This window comes from Hyla sarda, chromosome 1 (assembly GCF_029499605.1).
Source record: "Hyla sarda isolate aHylSar1 chromosome 1, aHylSar1.hap1, whole genome shotgun sequence".
Lineage (NCBI taxonomy): Eukaryota > Metazoa > Chordata > Amphibia > Anura > Hylidae > Hyla > Hyla sarda.
Genome location: NC_079189.1, coordinates 607892047 through 607913467, shown reverse-complemented (window position 1 = coordinate 607913467; position 21421 = coordinate 607892047). Strand labels below are relative to the sequence as shown.

At 48.0% G+C, this 21421-nt stretch overlaps 1 protein-coding gene across 1 annotated transcript in view; it reads left to right on the top strand.

The window, feature by feature from the left end:
- LOC130299500 (oocyte zinc finger protein XlCOF7.1-like) overlaps positions 1–21421 on the top strand; it is a 66496-nt gene that overhangs the window by 24540 nt on the left and 20535 nt on the right. Inside the window, exons 14-16 of the mRNA XM_056551469.1 lie at positions 3583–3624; positions 9040–9161; positions 10971–11150. Coding sequence (XP_056407444.1) covers positions 3583–3624; positions 9040–9161; positions 10971–11150 — 344 coding nt within the window. The remainder of the gene's footprint in view (positions 1–3582; positions 3625–9039; positions 9162–10970; positions 11151–21421) is intronic.

Sequence of the window (21421 nt, the reverse complement as noted above, 5' to 3'; positions counted from 1 at the left end):
GTCAGTGTGGGATCTAGTGATTACCAGTCAGTGTGGGATCTAGTGATCACCAGTCAGTGTGGGATCTAGTGATCACCAGTCAGTGTGGGATCTAGTGATTACCAGTCAGTGTGGGATCTAGTGATTACCAGTCAGTGTGGGGTCTAGGGATCACCAGTCAGTGTGAGATCTAGTGATTACCAGTCAGTGTGGGATCTAGTGATTACCAGTCAGTGTGGGGTCTAGTTATCACCAGTCAGTGTGGGATCCAGTTATCACCGGGAAATGTGGGATCTAGTGATCACCAGTCAATGTGGGATCTAGTGATCACCAGTCAGTGTGGGATCTAGTGATTACCAGTCACTGTGGGGTCTAGTGATCACCAGTCAGTGTGGGATCCAGTGATCACCAGTCAGTGTGGGGTCTAGTGACCACCAGTCAATGTGGGATCTAGTGATTACCAGTCAGTGTGGGATCTAGTGACTACCAGTCAGTGTGGGATCTAGTGATTACCAGTCAGTGTGGGTCTAGTGATCACCAGTCAGTGTGGGATCTAGTGATTATCAGTCAGTGTGGGATCTAGTGATTACCAGTCAGTGTGGGGTCTAGTGATCACCGGTCAGTGTGGGGTCTAGTGATCACCAGTTAGTGTGAGATCTAGTGATTACCTGTCAGTGTGGGATCTAGTGATTACCAGTCAGTGTGGGGTCTAGTAATCACCAGTCAGTGTGGGATCTAGTGATTACCAGTCAGTGTGGGATCTAGTGATTACCAGTCAGTGTGGGATCTAGTGATTACCAGTCTGTGTGGGGTCTAGTGATCACCAGTCAGTGTGGAATCTAGTGATTACCAGTCAGTGTGGGATCTAGTGATTACCAGTCAGTGTGGGATCTAGTGATTACCAGTCAGTGTGGGATCTAGTGATCCCCTGTCTGTGTGGTTTAATATAAGAACAGTGACTGAGTCACCACACAAAAAGAAAAGTTTTAGATTTTAGAAAAAACAACTTTTCTAAAATGAGGTTAGTGGTAAATGAGTCCCCATCAGACTGGTACTGTTCCAATGGAGTCCAGAAATGGGACTACTTAAAAGTTGCATTATTGAAGGCAACAGATAATTGTGTAAGGCTTGTTAGTAAAAGCAAAAACAAGGAAGAGACCCCTGTAGTACTCTGCAGAAGTGGCTAAAACCATAAAAAACAAAAAGCAAGCATTCGGTAATTATAAAAATAGAAATCAAATGAAGATAGTGAAATCTATAAGATTAGGCAGAAAGAGGCCAAGCGCATGACTAAGGAGGTTTACTCTGAAACTTAGCGTGTGGCAGGATGGAGCATGGGTCGTATTCCATCTGACCTGGGTAAGACCAGACATCTTATGATGAAATTCATGCTGGTCACTCTGCGAAGTTTCTTACAAGTGGAATAAGAAAACAAAAACAAAGGAATGAAGCAAGTATTCAAGTTCCTGAGTCATTTTTTCATAAAGATGTTGTCACGATCACACCTTATCGGTCCAGCCAAGACGCTGGAGAGAGTGTGATGGTGCAAGGGTTAAAGCCGCCAGACCTCTGGGTATCCACTACTAGTCCCAGCAAGTCACCAAATTAACCCTTAGATAAATGTGTTTCACCAGAGCCTCCTTCAGAAAGGTGAGCTCATATATTTAGAGATCAAAGACCAGAGCTGATTAATTAAACATTTAATCTGATAAAAGGTATCACAGTGCTGTATATATAAAAATACAGGAACAAATGACATACAGTTACAAAAATGTATAAAAGAGTTTAGCAAGACAAGTTCAGAAAACAAAAATGAAGTTCTTACAGCATGATGGTATTAGCAGTCCATGAGAGAGAGTGAGGTTCCAGCTGTTCTTAGGATGGTCTTGTCAGCTTGTTCCACAGCATTGAACACCCTGAGTCTGGCATTGTTTTAAATATATCTATCTCCTTTTTGGAAGGACTCCATTCCCCCCTCCCCTCTGATCCCACCAGGTGGGGGCATCTCTTATCTCATATATGGGACCAGAGACCCCTTACATCCTGCTTCTTCAAAGGTCCTTTGACTTCAAAAGAGGAAAACAGCAGACAGGCCCCAATTGACTGCAAAAACAAAGGATACACCGTCCGAATGACCCCTCACCCCCCAGGTCTTAGTTTATACATAGATGCAATTATAAACCACATGTATGTTTCCATTATCAGGCCTTGGGCCTGACAACATCCATGCACCTAACGCAAGCCATGATATCAAGGTACACTCTTTTTAAGTTTTAGTTATGCAACAGCTGGAGGCACACAACTACATGTCCCAGCATGCCCTTTGGCTGTCCGTACATGCTGGGAGTTTTAGTTTTTGCAACAGCTAGAGGAAAAAAAAGGGCCACAAGCTCGTGCATAACTACAATTCCCAGCATGCATGGACAGCCAAAAGGCTGGGAGTTGTAGTTGTGTGCCTCCAGCTGTTGCATAACTCCAATGCCCAGCATGCCCTTTGGCTGTGCATGCTGGGAGTTGCACTTTTGCAACAACAGGAGGCACACAGCCTTCCCCTTCTGCTGCTGCCCTAGATAAGTCCCCGCGGTCGCCGATGAGCCCCTGCCACCTGTCCCGTCCATGCACACGCTCTCTCCTCCGGGGCAGAGCAGGTGCACCTCCCAGAAGGGGCCGTGATTGATTGGCCGCTCTCTGACGACCAATCACGGCAATCGTGAGGTAGCACCAGTACCATCTCACTCCTGCTGCATAGGGGTGGTTGATGCTGTCTCGGACAGCACCAATCATCCTTATTTTTTGGGCCACCAGGTCAACAGAGACCTGATTGGCCCGGAAAAGCAGGTGATCGCAGACAAGGGGAGTCTCAGGACCCTCCTGGGCAATATGCCAGGGTGGCTGCTTTTAGATAACAGCACCCATCCCGACCCGTTCGGTGATGTGGTGATCTCCGGACACTGCGCCCTAAATGTAAAACGCTGTGCGTTAAGTTAATCTTTACAGAGCTGTACATTTTCAGCACATGTCCTTAAGGGGTTAATGATGCTATGACCCCTCACTAAACGGATAACCCGACACCGTCAATTCTCTGACATCTGAGGATTTCTTCTCCATTAGAGGATTCCACCTGCCTGCACTGAGACGGGGTCTACATAAGCTCATCGACCCCAAGCTTGGTGTCCATCGTAACCACTAAGGTCTGTTCTTGGGTCATGTGACCCCTGTTCTAAGGTTGGGTTCCCTGAGCCCCCATCTTAGACCTGATCTGACTCCTTGAGGGAGGAAAAGTATTTTCTGTAATGAAAAACGGCTTCTGTCCCCACCACAGTATAAATCTCTGTAGGGGTCTGGATTGATCGGAGTCCCCGTCAGTGCAGGGACACCTGACGGGAGGTTTCCTAGGACGGACATAGCTGAGCTGATCGATCAGGTCCTGAGAGTCATGAATTCCTTCATCTGATCCTGAAGGGTCGTCCTTTTCTCTGCTGGAAGAAATGATCTGAACCAGGAAGATTCCACAAAAGTCTTTGTCATAGAGCAGGATCATGTGACTGCTTGACTCCTCCCCTCATCCATGTGACTGATCACATGACTCTGACATCATCGCAGGTCCTGTAAGTACACGGATCCCGTACGGCTTTGAAGGTGGAGGTATATGTGTGTATATATATATATATATATATATATATGTATATCCCTCCATCTCCTCCTCTCTGTCCGCCCCCCACCCCCGCTCTCATAACATCTTCTATAATCCGATCCTCGTCTCTCCGGTCTACAAGACTTTACTTGTGCTGCACCAGTTCTCTGGAATACAACCCCCCAAACCCTCAGACTTCTACCCGACACCCACAGGTTTATACCCTAAAGACCCATCTCCTCAGGCCCCCATAACACCCTGACTGCTCCCCTAATATCACTTTGCCCCTTCTGAGACCTCTGGGAGACATCATAAGAGCCATATCCCGCAGTCTCCCCTACACTCTATATACTATTGATATTCAGCATTTATCGTGACTGCTTCACCCTTTATGTCACCTCCCTTATTTATAAACATGGCCGCCCCATTGTATCAATAAAGAACCTTCTGCCTGTAGGATCCAACCCCATTCACCATAGATTGTAAGCTCTTGTGATCAGGATCCTCACTCTTCTTGTCTCCTCCTCCTCATAGATTGTAAGCTCTTGTGATCAGGATCCTCACTCCTCTTGTCTCCTCCTCCTCATAGATTGTAAGCTCTTGTGATCAGGATCCTCACTCCTCTTGTCTCCTCCTCCTCATAGATTGTAAGCTCTTGTGATCAGGATCCTCACTCCTCTTGTCTCCTCCTCCTCATAGATTGTAAGCTCTTGTGATCAGGATCCTCACTCCTCTTGTCTCCTCCTCCTCATAGATTGTAAGCTCTTGTGATCAGGATCCTCACTCCTCTTGTCTCCTCCTCATAGATTGTAAGCTCTTGTGATCAGGATCCTCACTCCTCTTGTCTCCTCCTCATAGATTGTAAGCTCTTGTGATCAGGATCCTCACTCCTCTTGTCTCCTCCTCCTCATAGATTGTAAGCTCTTGTGATCAGGATCCTCACTCCTCTTGTCTCCTCCTCCTCATAGATTGTAAGCTCTTGTGATCAGGATCCTCACTCCTCTTGTCTCCTCATAGATTGTAAGCTCTTGTGATCAGGATCCTCACTCCTCTTGTCTCCTCCTCATAGATTGTAAGCTCTTGTGATCGGGATCCTCACTCCTCTTGTCTCCTCCTCCTCATAGATTGTAAGCTCTTGTGATCAGGATCCTCACTCCTCTTGTCTCCTCCTCCTCATAGATTGTAAGCTCTTGTGATCGGGATCCTCACTCCTCTTGTCTCCTCCTCCTCATAGATTGTAAGCTCTTGTGATCAGGATCCTCACTCCTCTTGTCTCCTCCTCCTCATAGATTGTAAGCTCTTGTGATCAGGATCCTCACTCCTCTTGTCTCCTCCTCATAGATTGTAAGCTCTTGTGATCAGGATCCTCACTCCTCTTGTCTCCTCATAGATTGTAAGCTCTTGTGATCAGGATCCTCACTCCTCTTGTCTCCTCCTCCTCATAGATTGTAAGCTCTTGTGATCAGGATCCTCACTCCTCTTGTCTCCTCCTCCTCATAGATTGTAAGCTCTTGTGATCAGGATCCTCACTCCTCTTGTCTCCTCCTCCTCATAGATTGTAAGCTCTTGTGATCAGGATCCTCACTCCTCTTGTCTCCTCCTCCTCATAGATTGTAAGCTCTTGTGATCAGGATCCTCACTCCTCTTGTCTCCTCCTCCTCATAGATTGTAAGCTCTTGTGATCAGGATCCTCACTCCTCTTGTCTCCTCCTCATAGATTGTAAGCTCTTGTGATCAGGATCCTCACTCCTCTTGTCTCCTCCTCCTCATAGATTGTAAGCTCTTGTGATCAGGATCCTCACTCCTCTTGTCTCCTCCTCCTCATAGATTGTAAGCTCTTGTGATCAGGGTCCTCACTCCTCTTGTCTCCTCCTCATAGATTGTAAGCTCTTGTGATCAGGATCCTCACTCCTCTTGTCTCCTCCTCCTCATAGATTGTAAGCTCTTGTGATCAGGATCCTCACTCCTCTTGTCTCCTCCTCATAGATTGTAAGCTCTTGTGATCAGGATCCTCACTCCTCTTGTCTCCTCCTCCTCATAGATTGTAAGCTCTTGTGATCAGGATCCTCACTCCTCTTGTCTCCTCCTCCTCATAGATTGTAAGCTCTTGTGATCAGGATCCTCACTCCTCTTGTCTCCTCCTCATAGATTGTAAGCTCTTGTGATCAGGATCCTCACTCCTCTTGTCTCCTCCTCCTCATAGATTGTAAGCTCTTGTGATCAGGATCCTCACTCCTCTTGTCTCCTCCTCCTCATAGATTGTAAGCTCTTGTGATCAGGGTCCTCACTCCTCTTGTCTCCTCCTCATAGATTGTAAGCTCTTGTGATCGGGATCCTCACTCCTCTTGTCTCCTCCTCATAGATTGTAAGCTCTTGTGATCAGGATCCTCACTCCTCTTGTCTCCTCCTCCTCATAGATTGTAAGCTCTTGTGATCGGGATCCTCACTCCTCTTGTCTCCTCCTCCTCATAGATTGTAAGCTCTTGTGATCAGGATCCTCACTCCTCTTGTCTCCTCCTCCTCATAGATTGTAAGCTCTTGTGATCAGGATCCTCACTCCTCTTGTCTCCTCCTCCTCATAGATTGTAAGCTCTTGTGATCAGGATCCTCACTCCTCTTGTCTCCTCCTCCTCATAGATTGTAAGCTCTTGTGATCAGGATCCTCACTCCTCTTGTCTCCTCCTCATAGATTGTAAGCTCTTGTGATCAGGATCCTCACTCCTCTTGTCTCCTCATAGATTGTAAGCTCTTGTGATCAGGATCCTCACTCCTCTTGTCTCCTCCTCCTCATAGATTGTAAGCTCTTGTGATCAGGATCCTCACTCCTCTTGTCTCCTCCTCCTCATAGATTGTAAGCTCTTGTGATCAGGATCCTCACTCCTCTTGTCTCCTCCTCCTCATAGATTGTAAGCTCTTGTGATCAGGATCCTCACTCCTCTTGTCTCCTCCTCATAGATTGTAAGCTCTTGTGATCAGGATCCTCACTCCTCTTGTCTCCTCCTCCTCATAGATTGTAAGCTCTTGTGATCAGGATCCTCACTCCTCTTGTCTCCTCCTCCTCATAGATTGTAAGCTCTTGTGATCAGGGTCCTCACTCCTCTTGTCTCCTCCTCATAGATTGTAAGCTCTTGTGATCAGGATCATCACTCCTCTTGTCTCCTCCTCCTCATAGATTGTAAGCTCTTGTGATCAGGATCCTCACTCCTCTTGTCTCCTCCCTATAGATTGTAAGCTCTTGTGATCAGGATCCTCACTCCTCTTGTCTCCTCCTCCTCATAGATTGTAAGCTCTTGTGATCAGGATCCTCACTCCTCTTGTCTCCTCCTCCTCATAGATTGTAAGCTCTTGTGATCAGGATCCTCACTCCTCTTGTCTCCTCCTCCTCATAGATTGTAAGCTCTTGTGATCAGGATCCTCACTCCTCTTGTCTCCTCCTCATAGATTGTAAGCTCTTGTGATCAGGATCCTCACTCCTCTTGTCTCCTCCTCCTCATAGATTGTAAGCTCTTGTGATCAGGGTCCTCACTCCTCTTGTCTCCTCCTCCTCATAGATTGTAAGCTCTTGTGATCAGGATCCTCACTCCTCTTGTCTCCTCCTCCTCATAGATTGTAAGCTCTTGTGATCAGAATCCTCACTCCTCTTGTCTCCTCCTCATAGATTGTAAGCTCTTGTGATCAGGATCCTCACTCCTCTTGTCTCCTCCTCCTCATAGATTGTAAGCTCTTGTGATCAGGATCCTCACTCCTCTTGTCTCCTCCTCCTCATAGATTGTAAGCTCTTGTGATCAGGATCCTCACTCCTCTTGTCTCCTCCTCCTCATAGATTGTAAGCTCTTGTGATCAGGATCCTCACTCCTCTTGTCTCCTCATAGATTGTAAGCTCTTGTGATCAGGATCCTCACTCCTCTTGTCTCCTCCTCATAGATTGTAAGCTCTTGTGATCAGGATCCTCACTCCTCTTGTCTCCTTATAGATTGTAAGCTCTTGTGATCAGGATCCTCACTCCTCTTGTCTCCTTATAGATTGTAAGCTCTTGTGATCAGGATCCTCACTCCTCTTGTCTCCTCATAGATTGTAAGCTCTTGTGATCAGGATCCTCACTCCTCTTGTCTCCTCCTCCTCATAGATTGTAAGCTCTTGTGATCAGGATCCTCACTCCTCTTGTCTCCTCCTCCTCATAGATTGTAAGCTCTTGTGATCAGGGTCCTCACTCCTCTTGTCTCCTCCTCCTCATAGATTGTAAGCTCTTGTGATCAGGATCCTCACTCCTCTTGTCTCCTCATAGATTGTAAGCTCTTGTGATCAGGGTCCTCACTCCTCTTGTCTCCTCCTCCTCATAGATTGTAAGCTCTTGTGATCAGGATCCTCACTCCTCTTGTCTCCTCCTCCTCATAGATTGTAAGCTCTTGTGATCAGGATCCTCACTCCTCTTTTCTCCTATTTCCACAACAACAACTTGGATGCCCCACGCCGACCCCCCCCCCCCAGCACATAAACATAATAAAAATAAACTTATGTGGTATCGCCGCGTGCGTAAATGTCCGAACTATAAAGGGTTAATTAAACTGCAAAGGTACCTTTAACTGCTCCCTGGTGGTTCAGTGGGGTGGATGCCCCACGCTGACCCCCCCAGCGCATAAACATAATAAAAATAAACGTATGTGATATCGCCGCGTGCGTAAATTTCCGAACTATAAAAAGTTAATTAAACTGCGTGGTCAATGGTGTACATGTAAAAAAAATTCCAAAGTACCAAATTGAGTATTTTTGGTCACTTTGTATACCCGATAAAAACTTCACATCATGGCGCAAAAAATTAGCTCTAATACCATCACATATACGGAAAAATAAAAAAGTTATAAGGGTCATAAGAGGACAACTTTAAACTTACTAATTTTGGTGCATGTAATTATAATAGTAATAATAGTAGTATAATAGTAAAATAAAAAATAAAATAAAAAAAAACCTATATAACTTTGGTATCATTGTAACCGTATGGACTTACAGAATAAATATTTGGTGTAATTTTGACGGAAAAGTGCACTGCGTAGAATCGGAAGCCCCTAAAAGTTACAAAATGGCGGGATTTTTTTTCAAATTTTGCCCCAAAAATATTTTTGATTGGGTTAACCGTAAATTTTGTGGTGAAATGATTCATGTTATTACTAAGTAAAATTGGTAGCGCAAAAAATAAGCCCTCATATGAGTCTGTAGGTGCAAAATTGAAAGTATTATGATTTTTAGAAGGTGATGAGGAAAAAATGAAAGTGTAAAAATGGAAAAACCTGTGGTCCTTAAGGGGCTAGATGGGATATACACTTCCTCAAACTTCTCTACATATGACAGACAACTTGAGGAAATATAGGGACTCCGACAAACCTTCCTGTCACTCTCACAGCTATTTTTACATTAAAATTTTCTTTCAGGTTCTTTTAAAATTGCATTATCTGTCTTGACTGACCCATCAACCATGGAGAGAGACAGGAACAAGATGGCCGACAGGATCATAAACCTCACCCTACAGATACTCTTCCGGCTTACTGGAGAGGTGAGGGATTCTTAGAGTGATGTCACATGACCTCATTCTTATCTATGTAATAACAGATGGATATGACTGGAGAGGTGAGGGATTCTGGGAGTGATGTCACATGACCTCATTCTTATCTCTGTAATAACAGATGGATATCACTGGAGAGGTGAGGGATTCTGGGAGTGATGTCACATGACCTCATTCTTACCTATGTAATAACAGATGGATATGACTGGAAAGGTGAGGGATTCTGGGAGTGATGTCACATGACCTCATTCGTATCTATGTAATAACAGATGGATATGACTGGAGAGGTGAGGGATTCTGGGAGTGATGTCACATGACCTCATTCTAATCTATGTAATAACATATATGACTGGAGAGGTGAGGGATTCTGGGAGTGATGTCACATGACCTCATTCTTACCTATGTAATAACAGATGGATATGACTGGAAAGGTGAGGGATTCTGGGAGTGATGTCACATGACCTCATTCGTATCTATGTAATAACAGATGGATATGACTGGAAAGGTGAGGGATTCTGGGAGTGATGTCACATGACCTCATTCTTATCTATGTAACAGATGGATATGACTGGAGAGGTGAGGGATTCTGGGAGTGATGTCACATGACCTCATTCTAATCTATGTAATAACATATATGACTGGAGAGGTGAGGGATTCTGGGAGTGATGTCACATGACCTCATTCTTACCTATGTAATAACAGATGGATATGACTGGAAAGGTGAGGGATTCTGGGAGTGATGTCACATGACCTCATTCTTACCTATGTAATAACAGATGGATATGACTGGAAAGGTGAGGGATTCTGGGAGTGATGTCACATGACCTCATTCGTATCTATGTAATAACAGATGGATATGACTGGAGAGGTGAGGGATTCTGGGAGTGATGTCACATGACCTCATTCTTATCTCTGTAATAACAGATGGATATCACTGGAGAGGTGAGGGATTCTGGGAGTGATGTCACATGACCTCATTCTTACCTATGTAATAACAGATGGATATGACTGGAAAGGTGAGGGATTCTGGGAGTGATGTCACATGACCTCATTCGTATCTATGTAATAACAGATGGATATGACTGGAGAGGTGAGGGATTCTGGGAGTGATGTCACATGACCTCATTCTAATCTATGTAATAACATATATGACTGGAGAGGTGAGGGATTGTGGGAGTGATGTCACATGACCTCATTCTTATCTATGTAATAACAGATGGATATGACTGGAGAGGTGAGGGATTCTGGGAGTGATGTCACATGACCTCATCCTTATCTATGTAATAACATATGGATATGACTGAAGAGGTGAGGGATTCTGGGAGTGATGTCACATGACCTCATTCTTATCTATGTAACAGATGGATATGACTGGAGAGGTGAGGGATTCTGGGAGTGATGTCACATGACCTCATTCTTATCTATGTAATAACAGATGGATATGACTGGAGAGGTGAGGGATTCTGGGAGTGATGTCACATGACCTCATTCGTATCTATGTAATAACAGATGGATATGACTAGAGAGGTGAAGGATTCTGGGAGTGATGTCACATGACCTCATTCTTATCTATGTAATAACATATGGATATGACTGAAGAGGTGAGGGATTCTGGGAGTGATGTCACATGACCTCATTCTTATCTATGTAACAGATGGATATGACTGGAGAGGTGAGGGATTCTGGGAGTGATGTCACATGACCTCATTCTTATCTATGTAATAACAGATGGATATGACTGGAGAGGTGAGGGATTCTGGGAATGTATGTAGTGATATTAATGTGTCTCTCCATACACAGGATTACACAGTAGAGAAGAAGTCCTCTAGTGGGCGCTGTCGGGCCCCTGTGTGTGAAGGATGGGAGAGAAACCTGAGCCCAATCCCGGGGCCCCCACCTCACTCCCTGATACATGAGGAAATGGATGAACAGAAGATCCTAGAACTGATCAACAAGATGATGGAGCTGCTGACTGGAGAGGTGACCCTGCTGGGACATTATACAGTAATGGAGGGGTCTGGTGATGACTGGAGAGGTGACACTGCTGGGACATTATACAGTAATGGAGGGGTCTGGTGATGACTGGAGAGGTGACACTGCTGGGACATTATACAGTAATGGAAGGGTCTGGTGATGACTGGAGAGGTGACACTGCTGGGAATGCTGGGACATTATACAGTAATGGAGGGGTCTGGTGCTGACTGGGGAGGTGACCCTGCTGGGAATGCTGGGATATTATACAGTAATGGAGGGGTCTGGTGATGACTGGAGAGGTGACACTGCTGGGAATGCTGGGACATTATACAGTAATGGAGGGGTCTGGTGATGACTGGAGAGGTGACACTGCTGGGACATTATACAGTAATGGAGGGGTCTGGTAATCACTGGAGAGGTGACACTGCTGGGAATGCTGGGACATTATACAGTAATGGAGGGGTCTGGTGATGACTGGAGAGGTGACACTGCTGGGACATTATATAGTAATGGAGGGGTCTGGTGATGACTGGAGAGGTGACCCTGCTGGGAATGCTGGGACATTATACAGTAATGGAGGGGTCTGGTGATGACTGGAGAGGTGACACTGCTGGGACATTATACAGTAATGGAGGGTTCGGGTGATGACTGGAGAGGTGACACTGCTGGGAATGCTGGGACATTATACAGTAATGGAGGGGTCTGGTGATGACTGGAGAGATGACACTGCTGGGACATTATACAGTAATGGAGGGGTCTGGTGATGACTGGAGAGGTGACACTGCTGGGACATTATACAGTAATGGAGGGGTCTGGTGATGACTGGAGAGGTGACCCTGCTGGGAATGCTGGGACATTATACAGTAATGGAGGGGTCTGGTGATGACTGGAGAGGTGACACTGCTGGGAATGCTGGGACATTATACAGTAATGGAGGGGTCTGGTGATGACTGGAGAGGTGACACTGCTGGGACATTATACAGTAATGGAAGGGTCTGGTGATGACTGGAGAGGTGACACTGCTGGGAATGCTGGGACATTATCCAGTAATGGAGGGGTCTGGTGCTGACTGGAGAGGTGACCCTGCTGGGAATGCTGGGATATTATACAGTAATGGAGGGGTCTGGTGATCACTGGAGAGGTGACACTGCTGGGAATGCTGGGACATTATACAGTAATGGAGGGGTCTGGTGATGACTGGAGAGGTGACACTGCTGGGACATTATATAGTAATGGAGGGGTCTGGTGATGACTGGAGAGGTGACCCTGCTGGGAATGCTGGGACATTATACAGTAATGGAGGGGTCTGGTGATGACTGGAGAGGTGACCCTGCTGGGACATTATACAGTAATGGAGGGTTCGGGTGATGACTGGAGAGGTGACACTGCTGGGACATTATACAGTAATGGAGGGGTCTGGTGATGACTGGAGAGGTGACACTGCTGGGACATTATACAGTAATGGAGGGTTCGGGTGATGACTGGAAAGGTGACACTGCTGGGACATTATACAGTAATGGAGGGGTCTGGTGATGACTGGAGAGGTGACACTGCTGGGACATTATACAGTAATGGAGGGGTCTGGTGATGACAGGAGAGGTGACCCTGCTGGGAATGCTGGGACATTATACAGTAATGGAGGGGTCTGGTGATGACTGGAGAGGTGACACTGCTGGGACATTATACAGTAATGGAGGGGTCTGGTGATGACTGGAGAGGTGACACTGCTGGGACATTATACAGTAATGGAGGGGTCTGGTGCTGACTGGAGAGGTGACCCTGCTGGGAATGCTGGGATATTATACAGTTATGGAGGGGTCTGGTGATCACTGGAGAGGTGACACTGCTGGGAATGCTGGGACATTATACAGTAATGGAGGGGTCTGGTGATGACTGGAGAGGTGACACTGCTGGGACATTATATAGTAATGGAGGGGTCTGGTGATGACTGGAGAGGTGACCCTGCTGGGAATGCTGGGACATTATACAGTAATGGAGGGGTCTGGTGATGACTGGAGAGGTGACACTGCTGGGACATTATACAGTAATGGAGGGTTCGGGTGATGACTGGAGAGGTGACACTGCTGGGAATGCTGGGACATTATACAGTAATGGAGGGGTCTGGTGATGACTGGAGAGGTGACACTGCTGGGACATTATACAGTAATGGAGGGGTCTGGTGATGACTGGAGAGGTGACACTGCTGGGACATTATACAGTAATGGAGGGTTCGGGTGATGACTGGAGAGGTGACACTGCTGGGAATGCTGGGACATTATACAGTAATGGAGGGGTCTGGTGATGACTGGAGAGATGACACTGCTGGGACATTATACAGTAATGGAGGGGTCTGGTGATGACTGGAGAGGTGACACTGCTGGGACATTATACAGTAATGGAGGGGTCTGGTGATGACTGGAGAGGTGACACTGCTGGGAATGCTGGGACATTATACAGTAATGGAGGGGTCTGGTGATGACTGAAGAGGTGACCCTGCTGGGAATGCTGGGACATTATACAGTAATGGAGGGGTCTGGTGATGACTGGAGAGGTGACACTGCTGGAGATGCTGGGACATTATACAGTAATGGAGGGGTCTGGTGATGACTGGAGAGGTGACACTGCTGGGACATTATACAGTAATGGAAGGGTCTGGTGATGACTGGAGAGGTGACACTGCTGGGAATGCTGGGACATTATACAGTAATGGAGGGGTCTGGTGCTGACTGGAGAGGTGACCCTGCTGGGAATGCTGGGATATTATACAGTAATGGAGGGGTCTGGTGATCACTGGAGAGGTGACACTGCTGGGAATGCTGGGACATTATACAGTAATGGAGGGGTCTGGTGATGACTGGAGAGGTGACACTGCTGGGACATTATATAGTAATGGAGGGGTCTGGTGATGACTGGAGAGGTGACCCTGCTGGGAATGCTGAGACATTATACAGTAATGGAGGGGTCTGGTGATGACTGGAGAGGTGACACTGCTGGGACATTATACAGTAATGGAGGGTTCGGGTGATGACTGGAGAGGTGACACTGCTGGGACATTATACAGTAATGGAGGGGTCTGGTGATGACTGGAGAGGTGACACTGCTGGGACATTATACAGTAATGGAGGGGTCTGGTGATGACTGGAGAGGTGACCCTGCTGGGAATGCTGGGACATTATACAGTAATGGAGGGGTCTGGTGATGACTGGAGAGGTGACACTGCTGGAGATGCTGGGACATTATACAGTAATGGAGGGGTCTGGTGATGACTGGAGAGGTGACACTGCTGGGAATGCTGGGACATTATACAGTAATGGAGGGGTCTGGTGATGACTGGAGAGGTGACACTGCTGGGACATTATACAGTAATGGAGGGGTCTGGTGATGACTGGAGAGGTGACACTGCTGGGACATTATATAGTAATGGAGGGGTCTGGTGATGACTGGAGAGGTGACACTGCTGGGAATGCTGGGACATTATACAGTAATGGAGGGGTCTAGTGATGACTGGAGAGGTGACACTGCTGGGAATGCTGGGACATTATACAGTAATGGAGGGGTCTGGTGATGACTGGAGAGGTGACACTGCTGGGACATTATACAGTAATGGAGGGGTCTGGTGATGACTGGAGAGATGACACTGCTGGGACATTATACAGTAATGGAGGGTTCGGGTGATGACTGGAGAGGTGACACTGCTGGGAATGCTGGGACATTATACAGTAATGGAGGGGTCTGGTGATGACTGGAGAGATGACACTGCTGGGACATTATACAGTAATGGAGGGGTCTGGTGATGACTGGAGAGGTGACACTGCTGGGACATTATACAGTAATGGAGGGGTCTGGTGATGACTGGAGAGGTGACACTGCTGGGAATGCTGGGACATTATACAGTAATGGAGGGGTCTGGTGATGACTGGAGAGGTGACACTGCTGGAGATGCTGGGACATTATACAGTAATGGAGGGGTCTGGTGATGACTGGAGAGGTGACACTGCTGGGACATTATACAGTAATGGAAGGGTCTGGTGATGACTGGAGAGGTGACACTGCTGGTAATGCTGGGACATTATACAGTAATGGAGGGGTCTGGTGCTGACTGGAGAGGTGACCCTGCTGGGAATGCTGGGATATTATACAGTAATGGAGGGGTCTGGTGATCACTGGAGAGGTGACACTGCTGGGAATGCTGGGACATTATACAGTAATGGAGGGGTCTGGTGATGACTGGAGAGGTGACACTGCTGGGACATTATATAGTAATGGAGGGGTCTGGTGATGACTGGAGAGGTGACCCTGCTGGGAATGCTGGGACATTATACAGTAATGGAGGGGTCTGGTGATGACTGGAGAGGTGACACTGCTGGGGCATTATACAGTAATGGAGGGTTCGGGTGATGACTGGAGAGGTGACACTGCTGGGACATTATACAGTAATGGAGGGGTCTGGTGATGACTGGAGAGGTGACACTGCTGGGACATTATACAGTAATGGAGGGGTCTGGTGATGACTGGAGAGTTGACACTGCTGGGACATTATACAGTAATGGAGGGTTCGGGTGATGACTGGAGAGGTGACACTGCTGGAGATGCTGGGACATTATACAGTAATGGAGGGGTCTGGTGATGACTGGAGAGGTGACACTGCTGGGACATTATACAGTAATGGAGGGTCTGGTGATGACTGGAGAGGTGACACTGCTGGGACATTATACAGTAATGGAGGGGTCTGGTGATGACTGGAGAGGTGACACTGCTGGGAATGCTGGGACATGATACAGTAATGGAGGGGTCTGGTGATGACTGGAGAGGTGACACTGCTGGGAATGCTGGGACATTATACAGTAATGGAGGGGTCTGGTGATGACTGGAGAGGTGACACTGCTGGGACATTATACAGTAATGGAGGGGTCTGGTGATGACTGGAGAGGTGACACTGCTGGGAATGCTGGGACATTATACAGTAATGGAGGGGTCTAGTGATGACTGGAGAGGTGACACTGCTGGGAATGCTGGGACATTATACAGTAATGGAGGGGTCTGGTGATGACTGGAGAGGTGACACTGCTGGGAATGCTGGGACATTATACAGTAATGGAGGGGTCTGGTGATGACTGGAGAGGTGACACTGCTGGGACATTATACAGTAATGGAGGGGTCTGGTGATGACTGGAGAGGTGACACTGCTGGGACATTATACAGTAATGGAGGGGTCTGGTGCTGACTGGAGAGGTGACCCTGCTGGGAATGCTGGGATATTATACAGTTATGGAGGGGTCCGGTGATCACTGGAGAGGTGACACTGCTGGGAATGCTGGGACATTATACAGTAATGGAGGGGTCTGGTGATGACTGGAGAGGTGACACTGCTGGGACATTATATAGTAATGGTGGGGTCTGGTGATGACTGGAGAGGTGACCCTGCTGGGACATTATACAGTAATGGAGGGGTCTGGTGATGACTGGAGAGGTGACCCTGCTGGGAATGCTGAGACATTATACAGTAATGGAGGGGTCTGGTGATGACTGGAGAGGTGACACTGCTGGGACATTATACAGTAATGGAGGGTTCGGGTGATGACTGGAGAGGTGACACTGCTGGGACATTATACAGTAATGGAGGGTTCGGGTGATGACTGGAGAGGTGACACTGCTGGGAATGCTGGGACATTATACAGTAATGGATGGGTCTGGTGATGACTGGAGAGGTGACACTGCTGGGACATTATACAGTAATGGAGGGGTCTGGTGATGACTGGAGAGGTGACACTGCTGGAGATGCTGGGACATTATACAGTAATGGAGAGGTCTGGTGATGACTGGAGAGGTGACACTGCTGGGAATGCTGGGACATTATACAGTAATGGAGGGGTTTTGTGATGACTGGAGAGGTGACACTGCTGGGAATGCTGGGACATTATACAGTAATGGAGGGGTCTGGTGATGACTGGAGAGGTGACACTGCTGGGACATTATACAGTAATGGAGGGGTCTGGTGATGACTGGAGAGGTGACACTGCTGGGAATGCTGGGACATTATACAGTAATGGAGGGGTCTAGTGATGACTGGAGAGGTGACACTGCTGTGAATGCTGGGACATTATACAGTAATGGAGGGGTCTGGTGATGACTGGAGAGGTGACACTGCTGGGAATGCTGGGACATTATACAGTAATGGAGGGGTCTGGTGATGACTGGAGAGGTGACACTGCTGGGACATTATACAGTAATGGAGGGGTCTGGTGATGACTGGAGAGGTGACACTGCTGGGACATTATACAGTAATGGAGGGGTCTGGTGATGACTGGAGAGGTGACACTGCTGGGACATTATAGAGTAATGGAGGGGTCTGGTGATGACTGGAGAGGTGACCCTGCTGGGAATGCTGGGACATTATACAGTAATGGAGGGGTCTGGTGATGACTGGAGAGGTGACACTGCTGGGACATTATACAGTAATGGAGGGTTCGGGTGATGACTGGATAGGTGACACTGCTGGGAATGCTGGGACATTATACAGTAATGGAGGGGTCTGGTGATGACTGGAGAGATGACACTGCTGGGACATTATACAGTAATGGAGGGGTCTGGTGATGACTGGAGAGGTGACACTGCTGGGACATTATACAGTAATGGAGGGGTCTGGTGATGACTGGAGAGGTGACACTGCTGGGAATGCTGGGACATTATACAGTAATGGAGGGGTCTGGTGATGACTGAAGAGGTGACCCTGCTGGGAATGCTGGGACATTATACAGTAATGGAGGGGTCTGGTGATGACTGGAGAGGTGACACTGCTGGAGATGCTGGGACATTATACAGTAATGGAGGGGTCTGGTGATGACTGGAGAGGTGACACTGCTGGGACATTATACAGTAATGGAAGGGTCTGGTGATGACTGGAGAGGTGACACTGCTGGGAATGCTGGGACATTATACAGTAATGGAGGGGTCTGGTGCTGACTGGAGAGGTGACCCTGCTGGGAATGCTGGGATATTATACAGTAATGGAGGGGTCTGGTGATCACTGGAGAGGTGACACTGCTGGGAATGCTGGGACATTATACAGTAATGGAGGGGTCTGGTGATGACTGGAGAGGTGACACTGCTGGGACATTATATAGTAATGGAGGGGTCTGGTGATGACTGGAGAGGTGACCCTGCTGGGAATGCTGGGACATTATACAGTAATGGAGGGGTCTGGTGATGACTGGAGAGGTGACACTGCTGGGACATTATACAGTAATGGAGGGTTCGGGTGATGACTGGAGAGTTGACACTGCTGGGACATTATACAGTAATGGAGGGGTCTGGTGATGACTGGAGAGGTGACACTGCTGGGACATTATACAGTAATGGAGGGGTCTGGTGATGACTGGAGAGGTGACCCTGCTGGGAATGCTGGGACATTATACAGTAATGGAGGGGTCTGGTGATGACTGGAGAGGTGACACTGCTGGAGATGCTGGGACATTATACAGTAATGGAGGGGTCTGGTGATGACTGGAGAGGTGACACTGCTGGGAATGCTGGGACATTATACAGTAATGGAAGGGTCTGGTGATGACTGGAGAGGTGACACTGCTGGGACATTATACAGTAATGGAGGGGTCTGGTGATGACTGGAGAGGTGACACTGCTGGGACATTATATAGTAATGGAGGGGTCTGGTGATGACTGGAGAGGTGACACTGCTGGGAATGCTGGGACATTATACAGTAATGGAGGGGTCTAGTGATGACTGGAGAGGTGACACTGCTGGGAATGCTCGGACATTATACAGTAATGGAGGGGTCTGGTGATGACTGGAGAGGTGACACTGCTGGGAATGCTGGGACATTATACAGTAATGGAGGGGTCTGGTGATGACTGGAGAGGTGACACTGCTGGGACATTATACAGTAATGGAGGGGTCTGGTGATGACTGGAGAGGTGACACTGCTGGGACATTATACAGTAATGGAGGGTTCGGGTGATGACTGGAGAGGTGACACTGCTGGGAATGCTGGGACATTATACAGTAATGGAGGGGTCTGGTGATGACTGGAGAGGTGACACTGTTGGGAATGCTGGGACATTATACAGTAATGGAGGGGTCTGGTGATGACTGGAGAGGTGACACTGCTGGGAATGCTGGGACATTATACAGTAATGGAGGGGTCTGGTGATGACTGGAGAGGTGACACTGCTGGGAATGCTGGGACATTATACAGTAATGGAGGGGTCTGGTGATGACTGGAGAGGTGACACTGCTGGGACATTATACAGTAATGGAAGGGTCTGGTGATGACTGGAGAGGTGACACTGCTGGGAATGCTGGGACATTATACAGTAATGGAGGGGTCTGGTGCTGACTGGAGAGGTGACCCTGCTGGGAATGCTGGGATATTATACAGTAATGGAGGGGTCTGGTGATCACTGGAGAGGTGACACTGCTGGGAATGCTGGGACATTATACAGTAATGGAGGGGTCTGGTGATGACTGGAGAGGTGACACTGCTGGGACATTATATAGTAATGGAGGGGTCTGGTGATGACTGGAGAGGTGACCCTGCTGGGAATGCTGGGACATTATACAGTAATGGAGGGGTCTGGTGATGACTGGAGAGGTGACACTGCTGGGACATTATACAGTAATGGAGGGTTCGGGTGATGACTGGAGAGGTGACACTGCTGGGACATTATACAGTAATGGAGGGGTCTGGTGATGACTGGAGAGGTGACACTGCTGGGACATTATACAGTAATGGAGGGGTCTGGTGATGACTGGAGAGGTGACACTGCTGGGACATTATACAGTAATGGAGGGTTCGGGTGATGACTGGAGAGGTGACACTGCTGGAGATGCTGGGACATTATACAGTAATGGAGGGGTCTGGTGATGACTGGAAAGGTGACACTGCTGGGACATTATACAGTAATGGAGGGTCTGGTGATGACTGGAGAGGTGACACTGCTGGGACATTATACAGTAATGGAGGGGTCTGGTGATGACTGGAGAGGTGACACTGCTGGGAATGCTGGGACATGATACAGTAATGGAGGGGTCTGGTGATGACTGGAGAGGTGACACTGCTGGGAATGCTGGGACATTATACGGTAATGGAGGGGTCTGGTGATGACTGGAGAGGTGACACTGCTGGGACATTATACAGTAATGGAGGGGTCTGGTGATGACTGGAGAGGTGACACTGCTGGGAATGCTGGGACATTATACAGTAATGGAGGGGTCTAGTGATGACTGGAGAGGTGACACTGCTGGGAATGCTGGGACATTATACAGTAATGGAGGGGTCTGGTGATGACTGGAGAGGTGACACTGCTGGGACATTATACAGTAATGGAGGGGTCTGGTGCTGACTGGAGAGGTGACCCTGCCGGGAATGCTGGGATATTATACAGTTATGGAGGGGTCTGGTGATCACTGGAGAGGTGACACTGCTGGGAATGCTGGGACATTATACAGTAATGGAGGGGTCTGGTGATGACTGGAGAGGTGACACTGCTGGGACATTATATAGTAATGGTGGGGTCTGGTGATGACTGGAGAGGTGACCCTGCTGGGAATGCTGGGACATTATACAGTAATGGAGGGGTCTGGTGATGACTGGAGAGGTGACACTGCTGGGACATTATACAGTAATGGAGGGTTCGGGTGATGACTGGAGAGGTGACACTGCTGGGAATGCTGGGACATTATACAGTAATGGAGGGGTCTGGTGATGACTGTAGAGGTGACACTGCTGGGACATTATACAGTAATGGAGGGGTCTGGTGATGACTGGAGAGGTGACACTGCTGGGACATTATACAGTAATGGAGGGGTTTTGTGATGACTGGAGAGGTGACACTGCTGGGAATGCTGGGACATTATACAGTAATGGAGGGGTCTGGTGATGACTGGAGAGGTGACCCTGCTGGGAATGCTGGGACATTATACAGTAATGGAGGGGTCTGGTGATGACTGGAGAGGTGACACTGCTGGGAATGCTGGGACATTATACAGTAATGGAGGGGTCTGGTGATGACTGGAGAGGTGACACTGCTGGGACATTATACAGTAATGGAAGGGTCTGGTGATGACTGGAGAGGTGACACTGCTGGGAATGCTGGGACATTATCCAGTAATGGAGGGGTCTGGTGCTGACTGGAGAGGTGACCCTGCTGGGAATGCTGGGATATTATACAGTAATGGAGGGGTCTGGTGATCACTGGAGAGGTGACACTGCTGGGAATGCTGGGACATTATACAGTAATGGAGGGGTCTGGTGATGACT